We start from the raw sequence: 20,176 nt of genomic DNA on the forward strand, positions 1-20,176 counted from the left end.
CTGCACCCAAAGAAGTCTGGGAAGAGAAACATGATAAACTGCCAGTGATGTTTAAGGTTTTATTTTAATAGCTTGCTGTTTTATTGTTTTAGCAGTATGTAAATATAATGAGCATCTTTTTATGACCAACTGATCTTTGACAATAAATTATCAAAAGGCTTACTTTTTAAAGACGATGTTTAAAAACTGAATGCACACAGGATTGCTGGGAAGCAGCTGATGGGTTAGTGTAATAGTCATCTTCACAGTTTCATCTCTCCGGGTTACACAAGACAGTTCTGTAACCTAACCAGGGGTCAGTGGAATATATGAGTTATGCGGTTTCTCTTCAGACTACATCTTCTTATTTCTAAATTCAGTAGTACCTTGGGTTACGGACGCTTCAGGTTACAGTTGCTTCAGGTTACAGACTCCGCTAACCCAGAAATAGTACCTCGGGTTAATAACTTTGCTACAGGATGAGAACAGAAATCGTGCAGTGGCGGTGCAGCGGCAGCGGGAGGCCCCATTAGCTAAAGTAGTGCTTCAGCTTAAGAACAGTTTCAGGTTAAGAACGGACCTCCGGAACGAATTAAGTTCTTAACCCAAGGTACCACTGTACTGCAAAAGGATTGTACTGAGAATATTGTAGACCCTGGGATGAGTTAGGAAACTACTGGCTGAAGTCTCATGCCTAGCTTGCTTTTCTTTGAAATGTGCATACGAAAGCCTCTTGAGTTCTCTTCATAACTGAAAGGAAAGCAGGTATCACACACCAGGCAGCTTCTACAACCAGCGAACAACAGGAAGTCTACAGGCTGTCAAGGCCTGGTATAAATGTCCAGAGAGAATATGGCTATCAATGGCTTCTAGGCATGAAGGCTATGCTACCTCCAGTATCAGAGATGCAAGTAGGGAGACTGCTCATGACCTGTTGGAGGCATCTGGTTGGCTAATGCGAAAACATGATGCTAGACTAAATGGGCATTTGGCCTGATGTAACAGGGCACTTCTTATGTTTTATCATCACGCAATTGCACCAATCAGGGAAATAAAATTATTGAATTTCATTACTTGAAATAAATGACTCTCGGGACCGGCAGTTAATTTTACTAATGAAAGACTTTCTCAGAGTTTTATTGTTTTCGCAAGCTATTCATGCTTTGGGGCGGGGGCTAATAAAAAGTTTCCAGGGTCTGGCATTTCTTTCACACAACTTCTGCTTTTTTCACACACAAGCAGCAACACACTAAATGAACAAACAAAATGAAGAGGAAGCATCTGGGAGGAGGAAAGCCCACCTCAGGCAACAGCACGGAGAAGGTCATTTTCCAACAGGCCATCTAGCAAGTCAGACCTTTCCTCTCAGCCCAGCCATGATTAGAACTAATGAGGAAGAAGAGGGCAAAAATGCTGACACTGGATCTGAATAGTATCGGAGCAGAGAGAAGGTGAAAGGATGAAGAAGAGAAGACAGCAGGCAGGAGTGAGGGAATGCAAGTGAGAAGGGGAGACTGGATGAACCACCTTTCATGTATTATCTAGTTGAGATTCCTGCATTACTCTTCGTTTTTCTGAGCAACCAGGGGAGAGGGAAGCTGGTCACAGCAGGGGGAGAGACTCCGTGGCTTCTTCAGCAGCCAGCCTCCACTCTGCCTCTGGTTCTGGACTGCTCTCTGCCACAGACTCTTCCTGCTCTTTAGCTTCTGACACCTCCTCCTCCCAGTCTTGTCCTTCTGACTGCTTATCATTGTTTCACCACCAATCCCCTGGCTCTGAGTCTTCTTCCCCTGGGGGTTTACTTGGGGGTTCACCAGCTGGTGCCTCTCACCAAGTCTTGGTGTTCAGCTAGTCCATGACACCCTTGTTAGTGCAGTACAGCATCCCTAATAGGTAGGCATCCAACCACTGCTTAAAAATCTGTAAGCAATGGGAGTCCACCACCTTCTAAAGCAGTCTGTGTTCCATTGTCAGAGGAGCTCATACCATTAGTAAGTTCTTGTGATTTGAATCTACTGTTTTAGGGCCTATCCTCTGGAGCAACACAAAACAAATTTGTTCCATCATCTATAAGACAACTCTTATGATATTTGAAGGCTAACATATAACCTCTTAAGCAACTCTTTCCCAAACAAAACATACCAGAATGTTGGCTCCTGCATATTTTAATGCTGCACACGATCTTACCTTATTCTCCAGTTTCTCTGTTAGAAACAGAGATGCACCATCAAATACTTTGGTTTTCCCCTGAAATTCAGCATGGCTATACAACAGTGCAGTCCGCAAACGTCTCGACACCAGCTCTGGCATAAATTCTACATGATACTGGTAAAGCTGCCATTCCCTTGGCAAGCCTAAACTAAACAGGTTGGTAACAAGTTTCACAGGAATTCCACTTGAGCCTGAAATAGACAAACTTTATTAAAATTCACTTTGCATGAACAAATATGTATTCTTGATTCTTTTCAATGTGCTGCTAGCCTTGGTTGGGTAAAACTTTTCTCCAGGAAAGGACAGACCTAAACTACAAATCACTCCTACTGTACCAATGGATCTAGTTACAGGTAGGTAGCCGTGTTGGTCTGCTGTAGTCAAAACAAAATTAAAAAATTCCTTCCAGTAGCACCTTAGAGACCAACTAAGTTTGTTATTGGTATGAGCTTTCGTGGTATCTGAAGAAGTGTGCATGCACATGAAAGCACATACCAATAACAAACTTAGTCGGTCTCTAAGGTGATACTGGAAGGATTTTTTTTATTTTGTACCAATGGAGATATACTTGCAGCTGCCATAACAATGTGCAGTGTTTAGCATACAGAGCCACACAACAGGGGCTAAATATGTCACTGCCTTTCTATTTGAATGTGATATAAATTTACTTTAAGACAACAGGCCTGGTTCACACATAACACTAAGACATGACCAAGTCTATACATAAGCATACAGGTACACACAGTAAAAAGAATAGCAACTTTGTTCTGCCCAACCCTCCAGTCCTGCTGTAGTCACCCTACTCAGAAAAGCCATGGTTTCTCTTTGCGACAAACCTTGGTTTGTCTCCCCTGAACAAACAACAAATCTTGGCTACAACTTATGGCTTGTCTGGAGCAAGACAAATCACACACCATGAATGACTGTGAGTAGTGCAGCAGCAGCAGCAGAGCTGGTAGGGGGAGTGAAATGGACATCATTTTTAGTGTGTCTGCATGTTCACGCTTAGCCATGGTGTGGCTTACAGCTATATGCAAACTGGGACAAAGAGTGTATACAATGCCTATGCTATGTGTTTGGCATGCATTCAGTTGTGAAGACTGTATGAGATTGGCTCTGGTTCTCTTCAATGTTGTGATACCCTTTCCACTTTCTTCCGTCTCCCCAGGCATGAACGTGCCAAATTAATTAACAACCCAAATCTTGATAGAATAATACAATATAAAAAGTAAACACACCTGAACTAAGGATCAGAGAAATCCTCTGAAAATGGACTTATCAAGCAGATTTCCTTCTGTCTCCCTGTTTATACCCCACTTTGAGAGGGGCCATCTTTTGTATTTATGCTGCCACAAGACTGCTAAATTTTAGCAATCATTTTGCCAAGGTACAAATTCTCTGTTCAGGCTGTTTTATAAATTGGTCTAGTGCATAGGTAGGCAACCAGTGGTCCACATAACTGATGTGGTTAAAGCCCCTCCCCCAATGGCCTGCCAGCGCCCAACACTTTTCTGGTGGCGGTGGCTGCAGCAGCATCACTGGGGGAAGATGTGTGCAGAGTCAAGCAGCCTTTGTCATGCCCTACAAATGAAGTGGCTTCAGTGTGTGTGCAACCAAGTTTGCTTGGAAAGAGCAATTCATATTTTTCAGTGTAAAGCAGACAGGAAGAGCCTGTAGCTAGACCATGAGACTTTTCAAGAGAGAAAAAGAGAAAGAGAGAACAAGAGATTGGTTATTTGGTGGCTTTGTGCCTTCTCTTTTTCTATAACTGAGCACACAACTCCAACATTTTCTTAAAACACACACACACTTCCCAATGGCAAGGCTATGCACAGGCAACCCTACTCTCTCCCATAACACGGCAACTGGAATATTGTTGCAGCTTGGCTGCTACAGTGCTAGTAAAGCTCAGGGCAAAGGCCATGTTGCTATAGTAGGATGGCTAATTCCAGATGAAAATCCCTTTCCAGACAAAGATTACTGCACCTGTTTTAGAATCTTTCACATGTTTTATTGTCTCCCTGGTATTTACTCCCATGTCTTGAAAGTTGCAACGGATCCTTCCCCCTCTGTCCATCACTTTATACCCAGAACTTCCGACAGAAAAGCCATCTAGAAGACAAAGCAAACATAAAATCAAAGAGAATGAGAAAAACTCACCATGAACATCATTTAACTATCAACAAAATGTAAAAAATGAAGAAGCATGGTGAGCTTTTCCAGGAACAGCATATCACAAAACAGGGGTTCTGTTATGCACCCTAATATATTGTTATTAGGGATGCGGGCGGCGCTGTGGGTTAAACCACAGAGCCTAGAGCTTGCCAATCAGAGGGTTAGCAGTTCGAATCCCCGCGATGGGGTGAGCTCCCGTTGCTCGGTCCCTGCTCCTGCCAACTTAGCAGTTCGAAAGCACGCCATAGTGCAAGTAGATAAATAGGTACCGCTCCAGCAGGAAGGTAAACAGCGTTTCTGTGCGCTGCTCTGGTTCTCCAGAAGCGGCTTAGTCATGCTGGCCACATGACCCAGAAGCTGTACGCCAGCTCCTTCGGCCAATAAAGCGAGATGAGAGCCGCAACCCCAGAGTCGTCCATGACTGGACCTAATGGTCAGGGGTCCCTTTACCTTTACCTATAATGTTATTGGATTATGTTATTGGTATGTTAGAGTGTCAATGCAGAGCCCCCTTCCCTCTTACGTTCAGCCTCTACATCTATATGTGAATAAAACTTAATAATAATAATAATAATTATTATTATTATTATTATTTATTTATACCCCGGCCATCTGGCTGGGCTTCCCCAGCCACTCTGGGCGGTTTATCATGAAGACACCACTATCTCCAGTAAACTTCATTCCAAGAAAACCAAACCTTGAATATGTACCTACACACCTAAAATCTCTACTTCAAAATTGTAGTGTGCGCAACAATATTTTCCTTTGGAAAAGGATTAATCTTAGAGCAAAGCCTCTTCAGATGACCTGAAGGATGAAGTGGTCTGTGTTGCAGAAGGTGCTCTCTTAGATATGCCATGTAAAGTTTTAAAAGCAAAAGTTTTATGTTGTGAACTACCCTGTGATGTACATAGAATCATCATAGAATCATAGAGTTGGAAGAGACCACAAGGGCCATCGAGTCCAACCCCCTGCCAAGCAGGAAACACCATCAGAGCACTCCTGACATATGGTTGTCAAGCCTCTGCAGATACAAATTTAAGTAAAAAAACCTCAAATAATTACCAGCACTTTGAACACCTTATCATGCTCTGGAGAGAAAGATGAGTTAACAATAGTCACTTATTAAATAGTGATTTAAGCCAAACACTTACATTTAGGGGGGGTCTTCCCAGAACTTGTATTATAATTTTCTTTCTGCAAAGCAAAAGAATCCCCACTCCCAGAGCAACTCTGTGAAGTAGAAATGGCAGAAGAGACAGTGGCACAAAGGTAGTAAATATCATTTTAAAATACTATGCACAAAAGTAATTTATTTTAACGAAAAACAAACCATTCCCTATTGACATGTGGTAGAATAGAAGTGTAGAGATGTTTGTTCATCAAAACAATTGAATGCTTCAATGGGGACTACTTGTGGCCTGCCAGATATTGCTGTACTCCAACTCCCATCAGCCCCAGCCAGCATGGTCCATGGTCAGGCATGATGGGAGCTGTAGCCCAGCATCTAGAGAGGCAGATTCCATACCCCGGGTTTAATGCAACCAACAAGTAAAGAACAGACCCCTTTAAATTTATAGTATAATACAATCCATGTTATGAGACTCTATATCCTGAGAAGTGGGCTGGAAAGTGTTTAATTTCATTTATTAAAACTTTCAGTTATTAAATTAAAAACAATACCTGTCACTGATATAGTGCTTTACCACCTTCTATATTTAATCAATAATCCTTACAACAGACCTGTTAAGGCAGGTCTGGGTCACTTTCTGCATATTGCAGATGGGAGGCTGAGAGAATTGAACAGATTACCGAAGCCTTAAGGCTTCCTCTTGAGTTGACGGAACTTGATGACAGAAGCAACAATTGGAAGATTAGAAATAAATATACTGCACAAAATGTGGTTAGGTATTCTGGGGTGTACCTAATGGTGTATAGCCCAGGCCCATCATCTGATTCATTTGTTTGTTTCACCTTGTAAACTTTATAGCGAGTTCTGTGTTTTAATTTGTATATTGTTTGCTTGTTTGCCTAACATTGTTTACCCTATTTAGCAATAACCATTGGTTACAAGAAGGCAAATAATAATGACTAAGGTCTGGGAGCAATAGCCCACCACTTTCCCTCAAAAGATTAGAATTTGTGGAGATGGTCCAAGACATTTTGGTGCCTAAAACAGAAAGTTATATGGTTGTTGGCATCCATCTGTCTCAGGAGACAATGGAGGAGTGTGCCTTTGTGGCAGTGGTTGCAGCACATGGTGTGGCTACAGAGACTGTCAGAGGAGAGACAAGTTTTGTTGCAGCTGGGGCAGATGAAGGCATTTGGTTGTGCTGCTGCAGATGCACCATGGCCTTTCTTCTCTCTGTACTCCTCCCAGCCATCATTCCTCCTCTGGACACTGCTATGGATGCACAACCTGACTCTGTCTCCAGGCACTGTGGTTGTCTGCAAGGGATTCCCAAGCGGTGGGGATGACGTTGCCGACCTTCACATGTGAAATAACTGGCAACTTTGCTTTCATTGACTAGTACCCCAAAATCTGCTGCATGTGGTGAGCCTCCACACCCTGCTTAAGTAGGGACATTTCTGAGACTTGAGTGAATACTCTCCCCCTCCCCATTAAAACAACAAATCAGTCACAGAATTCACCTACATACCGGTTGCAGGGAGCCAGGTTGTCCAAACGTAGGTTCTTCTTCAGAAAGGATTTGCCCTCTGGCTTTTACTCGAGCCCGCCCAGTCATCACTGCAGATTTAAGCTGCTGAAATAAAGAAAATGATACAGAGAAATCCAGACATTTGAAATGAATGCTATCCAACCAGGTCAAGTTTGAGCAATATAGGTACTACTGTAGAATGCACAAGAAAGAGGGGAATGTGAATCCTCCAACAGTTGGAACGTGTCTGGGAGGAGGGTGACCAAGATGATAAAGGGTCTGGAAACCAAGCCTTATGAGGAATGGTTGAGGGAATCTGGTATGCTTAGCATGGTAAAAAGTAGACTGAGAGGAGATAGAATAGCCATCTTAAAATATCTCAAGGGCTGTCACATTGAGGACGGAGCAAGCTTGTTTTCTCCTGCTCTGGAGGCTAGGACCCAAACCAATGGATTCAAGTTACAAGACAGGAGACTCAAACTAAACATCAGGAAGAACCTTCTGACAGTAAGAGCTATTTGGCAGTGGAACGGACTCCCTCAGAAAGTGGTGTACTTTCCTTTAATGAAGGTCTTTATGCAGAGGCTGGATCTAGTTGAGATTTCTGCATTGCCGGGAATTGGACTAGATGGCCCCCAGGATTCCTTATATTTCCCAACTCTCACAGGTGCTGTGAGTGGGTGGTTATATGGGACAGGGCTATTTCTTTATTGCATTTATATCCCATCTTTTTTCCAAAGAGATCAAGGTGAAGTACAGTGGTACCTTGGTTTTTGAATGCAATCCTTTCCAGAAGACCGTTTGACTTCCGAAACATTAAAAAACCGAAGCATGAATTTCCGGAAGCATTTATGTCCTGAAAACTCAATACACAAACCACGTGGCACATTCGGATTCCGAAAGCCGTTTGAAAACTGAAGCAGTTACTTCCGGGTTTTCAGCGTTTGAAAGCCGAAACCTTCAACTTCTGAGATATTCGAAAACCGAGGTACCACTGTACATGGTTCTCCCTTTCCTTGTTTAATCCTCACAACAACCCTGTGAGGTAGGTTCCACTGAGAGGCAACAACTGGCCCAAGGTGAGTTTCACGGCGGCTATGGGGATTTTAATTCTGGTCTCACAGGTTCTAGTCTGACACTCTTAACCACTTATTCTCACTGGCTTTTGCTAATGGCATGATTTTAGAACTCCCTCCTAAGACCACAAAAATCCACTCCTAGTTCCTCCCCACAAAGCTTCTTAGTTTCAGCATCTTAATTTAGTTGTTGGTATTTGTAGTAGTAAGGTAAAGGTAAAGGTACCCCTGCCCGTACGGGCCAGTCTTGCCAGACTCTAGGGTTGTGCGCTCATCTCACTCTATAGGCCGGGAGCCAGTGCTGTCCGCAGACACTTCCGGGTCACGTGGCCAGCGTGACAAGCTGCATCTGGTGAGCCAGTGCAGCACACGGAACGCCGTTTACCTTCCCGCTGGTAAGCGGTCCCTATTTATCTACTTGCACCCGGGGTGCTTTCAAACTGCTAGATTGGCAGGCGCTGGGACCGAACGACGAGAGCGCACTCCGCCGCGGGGATTTGAACCGCCGACCTGATGATCGGCAAGTCCTAGGCGCTGAGGTTTTACCCACAGCGCCACCCGCATCCCTATTTGTTTTCAAACTGCTAGGTTGGCAGGCGCTGGGACCGAACGACGAGAGCGCACTCCGACGCGGGGATTCGAACCGCCGACCTGATGATCGGCAAGTCCTAGGCACTGAGGTTTTACCCACAGCGCCACCCGCATCCCTATTTGTAATAGTAGTAGTAATAATAATAATAATAATAATTTTTTATTATTATTATTTATACCCTGCCCATCTGGCTGGGTTTCCCCAGCCACTGTCAGAGGCTCACAACATATCTAAAAACATCAATGATGAAAAACTTCCCTATTTCTGCACAGGAATTTTGTGGTGTGTACAGCAGCCCTTAAATCATGGTTCTGAGAGTTTGCAGATGTTCCTTATTTGAAAGACTGACCTCCTCCCTACTGTGGATTCAGACAAATTCAAATAATTTAACCTGTGCTTGCTGTTTTGGAGTAGCATTTTCCTATTGTTGCAAATTCTCATTTGGCAATTCTAAGCAAATTTAAGAAAATGTGTAGGAGGCGCCAGCATGGGATTTGCTGGGAGCAGTAGCGTACTAGTAAATTTTAAAAAGCCGGAGCTCATCAAAACAGCTCCCCTAGATGAATACAAAAAAAGCAGGCAGCAGGGCTTTCTCCATTATTATTGTTGTTGCTGTTGTTGTTGTATGTGTGTAAAAAACAGCAAAGAACAGCTGCACAAATACAGTATAATATCCTGTCTTAGAATCAGTGGGACTGCAATTCACTGTGTTTTCATGACAGTAATAATGAATGAATTCGTATTTGCTCTCCTTGCTTTATGCAAACATATCACAAACATAAAAGCCTTGTTATCACCTCATTCACTTGTCAGAGCAAATGAGATGTGTCAGCCACCCCTGGGGCTCCAGATGGCATAATCACTCCTGGGTTCCTAGTCCACTGTACCACCATGCATCATATGAGCGGATTGCTTCTAGACACAGATTGTGCATGGAAAAATTGCCCGAGGGAGCTGGCGTACAGCTTCCGGGTCAAGTGGCCAGCATGACTAAGCCGCTTCTGGTGAACCAGAGCAGCACATGGAAACGCCGTTTACCTTCCCACCGGAGCGGTACCTATTTATCTACTTGCACTTTGACGTGCTTTTGAACTGCTAGGTTGGCAGGAGCAGGGACCGAGCAACGGGAGCTCACTCCATCGCGGGGATTCGAACCGCCGACCTTCTGGTTGGCAAGTCCTAGGCTCTGTGGTTTAACCACCCGCCAACCACGTCCCTTAAAATTTACTACGTTCTTACACCGCCCTTCATCCAGGACCCTATAAAATACAGCATTATAGATAACAAAAGTAGCTAAAAAACACTGAATGCAACATCAGCAACAAAACTAAAAGACAATAAATAAATAAATTACGAAGTCGACTGAGGGATTTTAGATTAACATGTCTGGATATTGTGGTGTGTTTTTTTTAAAAAAAAACCATAATTTAGCTGCTTGAAAACAAAGATTATGGCGGAGGGTGGGGGTTGGGAAAAAAAGCCAAGATTTGGGGAAACGCTTGGAGCCGGCGGGAGTCTGAATTAGGGTTGGGGGGAAAAGCCGACGCAACGGTTTAGGAGACACGGGTTCAAATCGCCCCTTTGCCAGCCGCACACAACTCTCCTTAAATGAACGGCTTTTTTTTCAAAAACAACAACAACCACCCTAATATAAAATACGTGAGGGTATATTCTTATTCTTCTCATTTGCTTAAACCAGTACTGACCCCGGGGGGGTGACACTTGGCAGAGGAAGCTCAAAGCCTCCTCTTTCCGCCCTTCCCGCCTCGCACTGAAAGCGGAGGTGCTTCGCCCCGCAACTCCCGCTCCCCTCCCCCACCCCGCGCACGTGCCTCGGCGCGAAGCCTCGCGGCCGCCAACAACCCGCCAACGCCAAGCGCGCGCGCGTGGCACCCATCAACCGCTGCCAGAGAGGCGCTGCTGCCGGCGTCCTCGCACACGCGCCGCCGCAGTTGACGCCCTCGCTCGGCGTGCTGCTCCTCTTCCTCGCCCGCCGTTGCAGTTTGCCGTTTCTGCCGGCAGGGGGCGGTGCGGGGAGGGGGAGGAAGCGAGCGTGCACCGTATATTCCGAATAAATTAATTGTGGGTCGGATATGCAGGGGTGACGGGGCAGGAGGAAAGTTGGAGATATTTTATTTTATTTTATTTTGCAATCCGATGGTTTCCTCGGGTGATAAAAAGGTAGTTTGCAATGAGCACAAGCGCGCGCAAGAATCCCGGACAGTTTGCAAATAAGCTTTTGCTGTGCTCCAGTTCATCTGTGTCTGTTCATCCACTTCATAAACTGTGTGACGCTTATGATAATCTTTTATTCTCTTGTTAATTATGCTGTTTTAAACGTGCATTTTATATTTGACTTCACTTAGCAATGTTTTAAGATTTTTTTTGTTAACTTTATTCCGTAGTTAACCTCCTTTGTGATGTTTTATTTTGAAATCTTTATGATAATATTTTAGTTTCAATTACATTGCTTTGACTGTTTATACAGTGGACGCTCTGGTTGTGAACGTGATGCGTGCGGGAGGCACGTTCGCAACCTGCAGCGCCGCATCTGCGCACACGCAGGTCAAATCAAATCAAATCAAATCAAATTTTATTAAACGGTCACAGACCAGAGTAACTCATACAGCTAGTCAGCGAAGCATAACACCGGAAAAAACAAGGACAATTTCAATACAGATTAGGCCATAACAGCAGGTCATGATTAGGGGCTTATGCGCAAAGCGCAATTTAGCACCTCTGTGCATGCGCAAGCGCTGAAACCTGGAAGTAACCCATTCCGGTACTTCTGGGTTTGGCGCAGTGTTCAACCTGAAAACAACCTGAAAACCTGAAGCGCCTGTAACATAGCTGTCAACGTTTCCCTTTTTAAAAAGGAAATTCCCTTATTCCAAATAGGATTCCTCGCAAGAAAAGGGAAAAGTTGACAGCTAAGGTCTGTAACCCAAGGTATGACTGTATTTTACTTTCTTTGGATGGTTTTATTTAGATTTTATTGATTTAGTATTCTGTAAACCACTTTGAGATTTTTCTTAAAAATATAAAGTGGTATAGAAATAAAATGAAATAAAACAAAAATAAAATCTGGGTTTTGTGTGTGCAGGCTCCCCACCCCCCATAAAATGTATATAAGACTTGGGTTTTTTTTGTTTTTAAAAGCCCTTGAAGCATTTTGCAAAAATAAAAAAAAGATAAAATAATCTGGGGGGACGGGACGACGACAATTAAAACCAAGTATTTGGAAAATTCAAAAAAATAATTAAAACCCATGATAAACTTAAAACACATGTCCGTATTGCATGCGTCTGGTTAGGCTTGCCTAAGCAAGAGTGTTTTTAAGCAGCCACTGGAAAATGCATCAATAAAATAAACAGGAACAGTTGTGATAACAATTCATTCAGATCCTTTGCAGGGCAGGATTTAGGTTTGATAAGGCCCCAACCTACTGAAGGTAATGGGGCCCTTTTGTCTAGCTGTCCTGTGCCAACAACAAATTGCCACTATTTTTTGTGTTGAACATATGCTATATCCAGGGGTAGGCAACCTAAGGCCTGGGGACCAGATGCAGCCCAATCACTTCAATCCGGCCCGTGGACGGTCCAGGAATCAGCCTGTTTTTACATGAGTAGAATGTGTCCTTTTATTTAAAATGCATCTCTGGGTTATTTGTGGGGCCTGCCTGGTGTTTTTGCATGAGTATTTATTTATTTATTTATTTATATTTTATTTTATTTCTATACCGCTTTATATTTTTAAGAAAAATCTCAAAGCAGTTTACAGCATACTAAATCAATAAAACCTAAATAAAACCATCTGAAGAAAGTAGAATGTGTGCTTTTATTTAAAATGCATCTCTGGGCTATTTGTGGGTCATAGGAATATGTTCATTCCCCCCTCCCCCAAAAAAGTTGGCCCACCACATGGTCTGAGGGATGGTGGACTGGCCCACGGCTGAAAAAAGGTTGCTGACCCCTGTGCTATATAGTAATTTATGTACCTAATAGGTATCTAAAGCCATTTGCACATAACAAAATATGTTTTTTTAATCAAAGTAATTGTTGAACTTATCCTATATTTTGGAAATTTACATGCATTTTCTTTTCCCTTTAATTTTTTTTTGGGGGGGCCAAGAGTGGGGCCCCAAGCTATAGCTTGTTTAGCTTATACGTAAATCCGGCACTGATCCTTTGCAGAGGCCAGTTGGAGCAGACTGAGAGCTGGTTGAGTCCTCTTCTCGGGTCATTTTATTGATGCACAATGCTGAGCTCCCTTGTTTTCAGTGCAAATCTTCACTCACCCACTTCTTCCCTGGTGGGGGGGGTGTACACTTTGTGGTTTGCCTCGGGTGCCAGAATGTCTTGGGTCGACCCTTGGGCTAACCACAAGCTGTAACTGCACTGTCTCCTATGGTTTGCAGCTTGCGGTTTAGATATCACTCCATATAGGCAGATAGACAGACAGATGATACGTGATTCATTAAAACAGTAGCACTGTGCAGTTGAGGTTCACTTTCCACATTCAGCTGAAACACAAAGCATCCACTCTTTTGCTGCATTTGTATTTTCCTATCGCATCTGTTATAATGTAATGGATTTATCTAACTATTCTTGATCACTCCAGCAGGCAGCAGATGGGCACAACAGATCGCGTGGGTGTGATTTGTGAGGATTACAGAGGAACAAATGAACTGAAATGCCTTCAGGCCTGATTCTGGAATATTGGCTGGCACCCAAGAACATCCCTCTGAAAGCGACACGTGGAGAATAATCTTCCCAAGGTGAAGATAACGTGGCACATCGCTCCAGCAGTCACAATGCTCCGCCTGATTGTTGTTGGTGTTTAGTCGTGTCCGACTCTTCATGACCCCATGGACCAGAGCACGCCAGGCACTCCTGTCTTCCACTGCCTCCCGCAGTTTGGTCAAACTCATGTTAGTAGCTTCGAGAACACTGTCCAAGCATCTCGTCCTCTGTCGTCCCCTTCTCCTTGTGCCCTCCATCTTTCCCAACATCAGGGTCTTTTCCAGGGAGTCTTCTCTTCTCATGAGGTGGCCAAAGTACTGGAGCCTCAGCTTCACGATCTGTCCTTCCAGTGAGCACTCAGGGCTGATTTCCTTCAGAATGGAGAGGTTTGATCTTCTTGCAGTCCATGGGACTCTCAAGGGTCTCCTCCAGCACCTTAATTCAAAAGCATCAATTCTTCGGCAATCAGCCCTCTTTATGGTCCAGCTCTCACTTCCATACATCATTACTGGGAAAACCATAGCTTTAACTCTACGGACTATACTATCGCTTTACTGCGCCTGGGTGCTGATAATATTCAGGAGGTACTTGGTTCACAGGAACTTGTGCCTTTTTTGTTGGGGGTCTCTGGCAGGTGGAATACATTGGAGCATGAGGTAGCAGATAAGATAGGACTTGAATCGTAGAGATCAAGGTTCAAATCCTCACCTAACTATGAAACTCATTTTCGGCCAGATACTTTCACCACCAAAGATACTTAGACCTTCCAGGTCTCCTCTGGCTTAGGGACTCAAGGCTGTCAGCAATACTCGGATTGAAAGCCAAACTGTTTACCTAGCACATGGGTAGGCAAACTAAGGCCCGGGGGCCGGATCCGGCCCAATAGCCTTCTAAATCTGGCCCATGGACAGTCCAAGAATCAGTGTGTTTTTACATGAGTAGAGTGTGTCCTTTTATTTAAAATGCATCTCTGGGTTATTTGTGGGGCATAGGAATTCATTCATATATATTTTTTCAAAATATAGTCCGGCCGACTAGAGTCTTAATTCCCACCAAAAAAAAAAAGCTGGAAGGTGAAAGTTTGATGTAGAAATCCTAGAAATTTAAAGAAAGACGACGAAAGAGGAAGAATACTTAGAGCAATTTTAAAATACAATATTAAAACTAATTACAGTTGGTGGAATAGGGTGGGTCCTAAAATATCTGAGGTGTCAAATAATAATAATAATAATTTTATTATTTATACCCTGCCAGGAGAAAGAGGTACCTCTTCAGCGTATGACAGAAACTATGTAATGAAGGTACCAGACACATCTCTGTGGGAAGGGAATTCCACAATTTAGGACTTGCCACAGAGAGTGCCTGCTTACACTTTTAAAGACACCTGCTAAAAATGTGCTTTTATTGCAGCAAGCTTTCCCAGACATGGAATTGACTTGTACCGATTTCATCTCTGCTTTATTTATAGGGGCAAGTTTGCTGAGTGGGATTGCGGCTTGAAGTCTACCGATATCCATGGTCCGAAGCTGGCTGAAGTCTGTAGTGATGGACTTAATGGAAACTGGCAGGGGTTGGCGGGTGAAAGCTGGTGGAGCTTGCATTTGGAAGCTGGCAGATGTTTCAAGGCTGGTGTTTGTGGATGTCAGCTGGTTGAAACTCACCTTCGGAGGCCGGTCAACAGAAGCCGGTGGATATTTGTGGACGGAAGCAGGACGCAAACGTAAACGAATGGAGAGTAAATTATGACCGATTGTATCTGCCGGTGTTCATCGTGGATGCTGGCTGGCGTATGCTTGTGTGCGGGAAGGGGAGGTCTCAAAAATGGTCAGGGCAAAATGGTACATGTATGTGAGCGAATGGGGTGGGATGTGTGGAATTGTTCATGATTAGATGGAACCTGTGGAAACTGGCAGGCTGAAAGTTAGTATATAAAGTCACCAGGCAGAAGTCGGTGGAAGTGCCTGGATGATGTTGCCATATGGTAGCTGTCCCATTCGGGTCCCATGGATGTCTGAAGCCAGTGAGGTTTCCTCAAGGCCACCCATGAAAGCAGTGAAGAGAACTGCAGGGCTTAAGCAAGGCAGCTTATATTTCATTTGAAGAAACGCCTTTCTAAACACATCCACCTGCAGTAGCTATTCTATCTTTTTATTCAAAGTCTCATAATGGGATATCACACACCTGACTTGGTATCGTTACACAGGAAAGGCGTGCTGGGTGTGAAATAAATAAGGAATAAGCAAATCCCTGTGGAGGTCCCTCCAACATCGTCAGGCCACGGGAGGTTGTGCTGATGCTATTGGCTGTGGACTGCTTGTGATGTCACAAAAGAACATGGTGGCTGAGGGAGAAATGACAGTTATCGGAAGAGGTACAGGTGAAGAGGCTCTGGAGAAGTTGGGTCGGGCAGCTGAAGGAAGAGAAGGGAAATCTGGTTTAGCTTCACCCTGTCTATTTGAGTTGCCTGTTGTCCTGTGCCTCACCTCCGTAGCTATCAAAAAAGTCACAACTGATTTTTGTCACAGAGAATCCAGCTGCCCACCATAAACTTTTAAGGATCCTCAGTGTTTGAAAAGCTTCCTTTTAGCTGAAACATCCCCGTTAGGTCTAGTAAGGTACTTAAGGATGCAGATTTTTAAGAGGAAATAACCCCAGTCAAATGTAGGGGTTCAGAGTGTGAGCTATGATGAACCACAAAGACCTGGAATTGAATCTCACTGCTGCCCTCAATAAAATATCCCAAAGAGGGGAAAATGTGTCTCTCTCTCTCCCCCCCCCCCCCATCCTTCCTTCCTTCTTCCCTGCCCCACATATTTACAAGGTAGTCTTCCTGGGCCCTTTTTGTCTGAGATCATTTCAGCTGGCAATGCTGAGGATTAAGACTGGGCAAAATGCACAAAATGTAGGATGCTGCCTTATACCCAATCATCCCCTTGATTCATCAACATGGTGCCCATCCCATAACCACTTTCTGCACCTCACTGGTTGTGGTCAGTGGATATCAGGTTTATATACAAGAACTAAGTTGATCCCGGAAGCCTGAAGTCTACCCGTGCTTGTTAGAATGGATGCATTTCTTGCAGCCAAGGAAGGGGACTGGTGATTCTACAGCTGCAGCTCACAGGGTGTATTTGAAAGATAATTATAAACACATTCAAATTGTTGGCATCAAACACTTAATCAGATGGAAATCTGATATCTCTTGGCAGTTGAGACAACTCTCTTAGCAAGAGATACTTTGGAGAATACAGCTAGAGGAATCAATACAGGTAAATCAGCACAAATGCAGTTAGCCTGCGGGTTTAATTTTCTATAGCATTCTTTACAAAACACTTCCAGTGGAATATTGGTTATTCAGCTGAATGATGCACTAGAAAAGCTTAACCATCTATTTATGAAGTGTCCATTATTATTATTATTATTATTATTATTATTATTATTATTATTATTATTAATTTAATTTTTATACTGCCATATACCCTATACTCATTAGCATGAGATATAAGATATTTGCTTTCTCCTGTTGACTTCTAGAGTGACCAATTATGCAGTGCTAAAAGGCGCGTTTTGAAATATATTTGCAGAAAGGACAAACATTACACAGAAAACTCAACTCTCTTCCACCCCTCCACTGTTCTGGCGGGTGTGTGTGTGTTTGCCAACCCCGCAAGAGTCAATGGAGTGGGGGGGCATGGGGCACTAGTGCAATTATTTCAATCTGAGACAGAAATTAGAAATATAATATATTGCAGTGTAAGAAAAAGATACAAGGGCAAGTTGCTGGTGTTGCATCCAGAGTTTTCTTGCCTGAAAAAAACTGCTTGTGTGCTAGAAATCTGATAATCCATAATCATTTCTAGAACCCATGCTATTTTTCAAAAATAATACCTATATCATGATGCCACATAATCTTGTAATCCTAATCTTATTCTATAATATTAATATTTTGCCAGCAAAGAAAGGTAATCCAGTCAGCATGGTTTCAGACATCCATTTATTTATTTTTTTTAAATTGTTTAATTCTTAGCTAAGGAAAATCCTTATTTGAGGGAACAGCTCGCATCAGGAAACCTTTTACACATGGGTTAACGCCAAAGTCTAGGGTTGCGTTGTACAGGAGTGTCTTACAGGGAAATTCTCAGGCAGAGCCTAATTGTCACGGTCCGGTCTACGGGCGATCAAAGTCCCGTCTGAGGACGTCGGGACCAGGGGCAAGATGGCAGGGTAGGAGCAGGAACGAGAGTCAGAAAGCAGGGAATCACGGGTCCGAGGATCGAGAAGCAAGGAGTCAAGAAGCTGAGGTCCGAGGGTCAGGAAGCAAGAAGCCAATGCAGCAAGGCATAAAACGTGTTGCTGTGGCAAAGAGCTGAAGGGAAATGCTGACCTTATATCCCTTCCCAGCTCTTGCCACCAGGTGCAGTGAGTTACCAAGCGGCCTCACCTGTGCCTTGCCCCTCCAGAACAAACTTAGGAAGGCGCCAGTCCTGCGAAGCCCTACTGGTCAAGGGTCCTGGCTCCTGCACGCACCCCTGACACTAATTTGTCATGGTCTGCTATACAGGCACACTCTGCAGATGGACAACACCAAGGCCCCTGACTCTCCCTCCTTCCTTAAACTCAACTTGGTCAAGGCATCACTTCAAATAGATGACTCCTCTAAGTGCCTTTCAAACAGGTACTGTCAAGTAGGACACATAGTCACTCTCTTGACTTGGGTGAGAGAAAGTAGAGGTTGCTACTGGGGCGTAGTTGACGCAGCTGACAATGGAATTCTTTCTTTGCAGAGGTGGCTGCAAAGCAAACGTGTCCCTTTGCATCTGTGGCTTGAATTTGGAGGCACAGCCTGGCTTGAGTTCAAGCCACGGCTGCAAAGGAACAACGAGAACGTCCTTAGGGTGTGCTCTCAGTTCTATGACGTTGAGTCACCTGGCATCATAGTAATGTCAGGAGACTGGCAGGTGGGTGGCCTGCAGGGAGGGAAGCAGCTGGCCAGACCCTGTTCCCTGTTCCCATTTAATCCTGTGATCCCAGCCACGTGCAACCTGTTTTGCAAAGAAATGCAAATATTGGAAAACACCAATAAGCCTTCAGTTTTCAAATAAAACCAACCTTTGGAAGCTGTCCATAGGTGCCAACGCCCTGGGTGCCCGAGCACCCACAAAATTCCCCATGAAGGGGATGGGCACCCACAGATTTCAGCACCAGGACCATGCACCAACCCTGGGCACCCACAGTCACAGTGCCAAGCTGGCACTCCTGAACCTGTCACCATTGGGAGAAGTGGGGGGAGCAAAACACTTTAGAACCCGTTTTTTTGTTGAAGGGCTTCAGTGGGAGTCTGCGGAAGCTTTTTTCCATGGATTCCATGCAGAATCTTCTGCTAAAAGCAGAGAATGTAGGACTTCGGATTTCTAATTTGCATTACTGCCTGGTGGCATGGCTTTTTCTCAGGGGGGGCCCCGTGACGTTTTGCTGCTGTAGGGAAAATGCCATGCCCCACCCCTGATTTGGGCCCCTTTCCTGCCCCTGCTATCAGTCCGTGCTGACACCGGCTCCCTCACTGCAACTACCATAATGCAGTGACAGCATCACAAGTGCAGTATTAGCAGTGAAGGCAGGGGCACTCTGGCTGCAGTGATCTGGGCAAAGGCAGTGAGACAACAGGGCAGGTAGTGGTGCAACAAGGGTTGGGGGTGTCAGATCTGCCACCTGAAACAAATTGCTTCACCCTGCCTCATGCACGCACCAGTCTTAGTTTTTCTGGTGCCACGTAAGCTATAACTCAGCTGCCTATCAAATTTACTAGGGAAAGTATTCGAGGTTAGCACAAACTTTCCCCTGTTTGATTTACTTTACTGCCCCTTTACTGCCCCATATTTGCTCAGAAAGCAAACTTTAAAGTGCATTACCCAGATCATAATGCGTAAATCTGGGTAGGTGATTAACAGTCTTATCTCACTCCAAATTACTGATTCCAAAACGAAAGGCAGAATACAGGTGTTTCCAGGGCGGCAGGTGTGGAACAGTGCAAGTGCAGCCGTAAAGGAAAAATTGTGAACTCCAGAATCAGAATTGTAAAGCTGGAAGGGACCCCAAGGGTCATCTAGTCCAACCTCCTGCAATGCAGGAATGTCAGGTAAAGCATCCCTGACAGACGGCCATACAACCTCTGCCTAAGAACCTTCAAGAACGGAGCATCCACAACCTCCTGAGGGAGACCGCTCCGCTGTCAAACAGCTCTTGCTGTCAGAAGGTTCTTCCTGATGTTTAGTTCGCATCTCCTTTCTTGTAACTTGAAGCCATTGGTTCGGATCCTACCCTCCGGAGCAGGAGAGAACAAGTTTGCTCCATCTTCCATGTGACAGCCCTTGAGATATTTAAATATGGCCAGCCTGTATCCTCTCAGCCTCCTCTTTTCCAGGCTAAACATACCCAGCTCCTTCAACTGTTCATCATAGCAATGAACCACTTTTTAAAAAACCAAATGTGCAGCTATTTACTTTTGACACCCCCCCCCCACGTCTATTCTCCATCTAGACCAGGGGTAGGCAACCTAAGGCCCGGGGGCCGGATGCGGCCCAATCGCCCTCTCAATACGGCCTGCGGACAGTCCAGGAATCAGCGTGTTTTTACATGAGTAGAATGTGTCCTTTTATTTAAAATGCATCTCTAGGTGTTTTGTGGGGCCTGCCTGGTGTTTTTACATGAGTAGAATGTGTGCTTTTACAGTGGTACCTCGGG

At 44.4% G+C, this 20,176-nt stretch overlaps 1 protein-coding gene and 1 long non-coding RNA gene across 6 annotated transcripts in view; one reads left to right on the forward strand and one right to left on the reverse strand.

Annotated features, from left to right (window-relative positions):
• The window catches only part of PIWIL4 (piwi like RNA-mediated gene silencing 4), a 33,192-nt gene extending 17,021 nt beyond the window's left edge, over positions 1-16,171 (reverse strand). The window contains exons 1-6 of one of the 5 annotated variants that reach the window (XM_083736347.1): positions 14,878-16,171; positions 7,026-7,130; positions 5,520-5,598; positions 4,177-4,302; positions 2,167-2,381; positions 164-285 (exon numbers count right to left, since the gene is read on the reverse strand). In XM_083736347.1, coding sequence (XP_083592473.1) covers positions 164-285; positions 2,167-2,381; positions 4,177-4,302; positions 5,520-5,598; positions 7,026-7,130; positions 14,878-15,036 — 806 coding nt within the window. In that variant the 5' untranslated portion in view covers positions 15,037-16,171. Of the gene's footprint in view, positions 1-163; positions 286-2,166; positions 2,382-4,176; positions 4,303-5,519; positions 5,599-7,025; positions 7,131-10,395; positions 10,706-14,877 lie in introns of those variants that run through there. The other 4 variants (XM_083736350.1, XM_083736348.1, XM_083736349.1 and 1 more) reach the window with 4 other exon arrangements.
• LOC310843860 lies at positions 10,774-15,017 on the forward strand. Its single transcript, XR_014563711.1, has 3 exons — positions 10,774-10,874; positions 13,314-13,470; positions 14,904-15,017. It is a non-coding gene; the product is annotated as an uncharacterized lncRNA (long non-coding RNA).
• Positions 16,172-20,176: the final 4,005 nt, after the last annotated feature.

This window comes from Podarcis gaigeae (assembly GCF_964106915.1).
Source record: "Podarcis gaigeae genome assembly, chromosome: 4".
Lineage (NCBI taxonomy): Eukaryota > Metazoa > Chordata > Lepidosauria > Squamata > Lacertidae > Podarcis > Podarcis gaigeae.